The 4,857-nt window shown below is 39.1% G+C and overlaps 1 protein-coding gene across 1 annotated transcript in view; it reads right to left on the bottom strand.

Annotated features, from left to right (window-relative positions):
• Window positions 1-1,033: 1,033 nt before the first annotated feature.
• LOC104491539 (centrosomal protein of 83 kDa-like) overlaps window positions 1,034-4,857 on the bottom strand; it is a gene marked incomplete at its 3' end in the record, with an annotated part of 5,813 nt that continues 1,989 nt past the window's right edge. Inside the window, exons 4-6 of the mRNA XM_010133981.1 lie at window positions 4,810-4,857; window positions 4,392-4,523; window positions 1,034-1,285 (exon numbers count right to left, since the gene is read on the bottom strand). The exon at window positions 4,810-4,857 is cut by the window's right edge and continues 10 nt beyond it. Of these exons, the coding sequence (XP_010132283.1) occupies window positions 1,034-1,285; window positions 4,392-4,523; window positions 4,810-4,857 (432 nt within the window). The remainder of the gene's footprint in view (window positions 1,286-4,391; window positions 4,524-4,809) is intronic.

Below are 4,857 nucleotides of genomic sequence, written 5' to 3'. Positions count from 1 at the left end.
CACAAGAGGCAGAGGTAATCTGACTTGGTTAGGAGGCAGCAGGTGTGCCTACCAATAAACTACTAGACCATAAACACCAGTATGACTACTAGCGTTGCTCAAAAAGATGTCATATGTTGGCCTATGCAGTTACACTAACCAAAGAATTAACATCAAGGAAAGGAAAGAGTCAGTTACTCTAAGTACTACAGACTCAAGACCCCAAGATTCACTAAGTATCAAAAATATAAACTAACCTACAATTTCACTATCCTTTTCCAAACTGACCTATTTCCAGAAGGACTTTTAAGTTTCCTAAATGAAAAATATTACACCACTTTTCATTTTAAGTTGCGATCAGAACATTTTGTAACAAAGGTATACAACACTGATAACAGTAAAAAGGAAAATGAACCATCTATCTGTATGCTGCAACTGTGCAAGAAATCTACATGGACAGACTCACTACCTAGAGATAGCAAGGAGGACTGAAGACCACAGATGAGGGATACTGTCAAACGTACAACAGGCCAGAAATACCAAGGGTTCTTTAAGCAAAAGCAACAGCCAAGAATGTGTAACATGTTGGAGAAAGGAGAGACAGAGGTAGGCAAGAAGACAACACACAAGAAAAGGATTAAAGAAATAAGAGGAGCATCATATGACATTTTTGGAAAGAATAAAAAAAATTACTGAAACAGATTATTAACGTATTGTCATCAGTTTCTAACTCCAGCCAAATGACAAGTGATGACATACCATCTTACTGACTGTAAACATGGATATCACTTGCATGTTTAGAAAGGAGATCATTCAATGGAATATCTCAGTTGAGCTCTCCACCTTTCCAAAGCTGAATTCACAGTACATGACTCCCAATGTACTTACCGCTTGTTTTTAAATCTGAAACGTACACATTCAAATCATGGAGTGATCATAACAAAATTATCAGTGACTTCAGTGGCAGTTTTATCAGGCTACATGTTATTCTCACTACAAGTAGGCAAATTTAAAAAAAAAAAAAGCAAAAAGCCCCCTAAAAAAACAGTCTTACCTCTAGAGACCTTGCCATAGCCTGCATGTCAGCTAACTGTCGTACTTGAACTCTTTGAACATTTTCTGCTTGCGCGCCACAATTGTCTTTTTCTGCTCTTAGTTCTGCTACTTCTGTTTCCAAGCCTTTTAATTTCTGATACAGTTGTGCCTTCTCTCTAGAGAGTGCCTCTACCCGTTTATTGTCCTTCGTGGGATCAACACTAAGCAGCTGGTTACGGAGTTCTTCTTTATCTTTATCCAGCCTTGCAATCTGATAGTTGTTAATCAGAAAAATAAAAGCTTTTATATTGGTTAGGTATCAGGCAGCAACAAATACAGCAGCTGACAATTCAGGAAAGAGCAGCAGTGTGCATTTAAAATATTAAGAAATTACATTCACAGTTATTTTCTTTCTTAGAGCAGGAAAATCACACTCATTTTTCAACACTGTTTTTGCTTCTGATTTTACTAATAAGGCTTGTCCTTAGGTCTCAGATGTCCCTGAGCCATCTAGCAGTCTGTGGAAGTAAAGCAGCATCCAGAGTAGAGGAAGAAAATGTTATGGATCATTCAATCCACTGGACGCACACAAGTCCTCGGAATGGATCCAGACATTTTGAAGGAGCTCACTGGTAGCATCTCAAGGCTATAATCTAAGATCTTTCAAAGGTCATGGTGATCAGAGAAGGTTCCAGATGACTGGAAAGAGGCAAGGCAGCATGCCCGTCATCAAGAGCAAAGAAGTCATGAAAAAGGGTCCAGATAATTACAGGACAGTCAACTTCACATCAGTCTCTGTAAAAGTTATGAAGCAAAACCTCTTAAAACTCATTTGTAAACACATGAAAGACAAGGTGATGGAAAGCAGGGTTTACCAAGGGCAAATCTCACCTGACTTGCTTCTCTGCTTTCTAGAAAGAGGTGACTGACACTGCAGACAAGGAGAGGGCAGTGGAGTTCGCATGCTTTGATTTTAACAAGGCCTTTAATACAATTTCCCATAATCTTTTCTCTCTGGCTGGAAAAGTGGATGCTAAAGTGGGTGGAAAACCAGCTGGGCTGCCAGGCTCTAAGTTTCATGATCAGTGGTGCAAAGCCCAGCTGATTGCCTATCAGTGGTGGGGTTTTTCTGCGATCAGTAGAGGGTCTGATACTGATTGATGTCCTCATTAGTGACCTGGATGATGGGGTGGAATACACTTTCAGCAAGCTTGTGGGCTTGCTGAAATATTGGGGAAATTCCCCAAATATTGGGGAAATGGTCAATGTACTGAATAGCAGTTCTGCTTTCCAGACCAGTCTGGAGAAGCTGAAGCAGTGGGCTGACTGGAACCTCTTTGACAAGAGCAAGTCATGCATCTGGGATGGAGTAATCCAATGCAACAGTACAGGTGGGAGGCAACTGCCTAGAAAGCAGCTCCGTGGAAATGGATTTGGGGGTACTAGTGCGCAACAAGTTGAGCATAAGTCAGCAGAGTATCCCTGCAGCAGAGATGACCAACTGCATTCTAGCAGACTGGCAGGATAGCTAGCAGATCCAGGAAAGTGACCCTTTGTCCCCTTATAGTACTTGTAAGATTGCATCTGGAGTTTGTGTCCAGTACACAAAAAATCATGACAAACTGGAGAAAGTCCAACAAACTGGATGGCCACCAAGATGGTCAGCGGGTTGAGGAACATGACATATATGGACAGGCTGAGACATATATGGACAGGCTGAGAGAACTATGCCTCTTCAGCTTGAAGAAGAGGAGAAGATGCATGGTGATGGGAAGAGAGGCATCGGACACAAGTTGAAACTTACGAAATTCCAGTTTTCATTAGGAAAAAGGTTTACCATGAAAATAGTTAAATACTGGAATAGTTTGCCCAGAAAAGTTGTGGAACCCTCGCAGGTGTTAAAGTCTTGACTGGACACGATCCTAATCTTAGTACACTTCAATATTTTAAGCAGGATGTTGGGCTAGAAGGAGGTCTCTTCCAAATTACGTTACAAATCCACAATTCTATAATGACAACAGAACTCCACTCTGCTAATAACTCAAGAGAGCAAACAAACAAACAAATCATCTTGCTGGTACAAGGTAGTACAATAGGTACAAACTCCCCTTGAGACTGTAACTAACAAACATATTATAAATATATAGAATCTAGTGTTTCAAAATTAGTTATGTGGACTGAATGTAATATTGGGGGCAAAAGGAGTGAGAAAGTAAGGTATGTAAGAGTTCACTTGATATTTGGACTAGCTCAAACCCTGATCTGTAGCAGTGTTTTTAGAAGTTGCGTCAGTGACCTCTATGGCACAAAGCCAGTTTGTGCAGCAAAAGCACAAATCCCAAAGAGATTCAAACACTTATTGCATGTCATGCCCAAGCCATCATTTAAGAACTAGGATGTTTTTGTACCCTTCTTGTGCTAAATGGCATGGAAGGTTAAAAAGGCTCTAAGAGACAGAAACTGAATCTCATTGTGCCCTGGGCTCAAGGTGGATTCATTCTCTGTAAGTGTGTTATTTAGCTGCAGGACTAGCACAAACTCAACAAGCCCACAAGAGAGGCAGCCTGTAAAGCAGCATGTGGGTTTAGCTCCAGGAAGGACAACTGTTCTTTTTTTAATGCACTGCATTTGCAAATTTGGATTGATTTTCAAAGTGCTGATTGCTTTGATTTGTGTCTCGTGTTTGGACTAATACATTTAAATCTGGCATCCTAGGATATATGCTACCAGACAAATACTTAAATGAATATGCAAATGACATGCAACACTCATTTAGACTGCTGCATATATTTAAAACATAAATAAGCTGGCAATTTATTTAGCTACAATTTTTAAAGTCCAATTCTGAAACAGAAGTTTCATTAATGTTTTATTCAAGAGTTAATACAACTGAAATAACATTACCAAAGTTTTCAGTATCCTTTTGTCCTCCACTGTCATGATGCAACTTAGTTGCCAGATGTACCCTTGTCTGGTATTAACAATTTCTTCTGCTGCTTTCTTGGATTTGTTGCCACAGAAATGATTTAAAATCTAAATTTACATCAGTTGTTCAGATAATTTACTAATTTCAGATTAGTGTAATGTCTCAAATTCCACCACAAACACAATTAAAAAAAGCGTTAAGCAAAGTTACTACTGTCCTTTATCAGAAGGCAAGTCTATTCTCACTTATAATTGCACAAGTGATACTGCAACGCATCACTAAACAAACCTAGAGACAGCTTTAGACTAAGTGATAAAAGTGTTCTGAGAACGGAAACAAACACTACATGACATGGTGTCAAACTGATAACCCACCAAGTATCAGCATTTTTACAATGTTCATGCAGCTTTGTCATCAGATACATTTCAAGCTACTGCAACATTCTGTGTACCTCAGCCTCGTATTTTATTTTCATCTCTTGTAAAATACGTGCATGTTCTTCCTTCTGATGTTCATATTCTGATTTCAGAAAAGTATGTTCATAGCGAAGGTTGTTATATTCTGTTCTGTATTTTTCCACTTCCTAGGTTAGACAAAAAAACCCCAAAAACATCAATTGGAAAAGTTTTCAGATTTGTTTCCTTCAAACATTCACGCAATGTCTCTATCACAGGTTACATTTGATGAACCGATACCCCTCCTTCTCCTTTTTCAAGGGTTTCAACCTTCATTGCCTGGGGCAACACTACCACACAAAGAATATCATATTTTGCTCCACTTTCAGTTTTAATTTCCTAAGGTTTTAGGAACAACTGAAAACTGGTGGTCACTTGTCTAAACGAAACAGAATTTCAAAACTTACTACTTACATTTTCTAGCTTCTGATAATGTTCGGCCATAGGAGATTCCAATTCCTG

The sequence above is a fragment of the Buceros rhinoceros genome, unplaced genomic scaffold, assembly GCF_000710305.1.
Source record: "Buceros rhinoceros silvestris isolate BGI_N320 unplaced genomic scaffold, ASM71030v1 scaffold47083, whole genome shotgun sequence".
In the NCBI taxonomy this organism is placed as follows: Eukaryota; Metazoa; Chordata; class Aves; order Bucerotiformes; family Bucerotidae; genus Buceros; species Buceros rhinoceros.
This window is presented reverse-complemented; position numbering and strand designations above follow the sequence as displayed.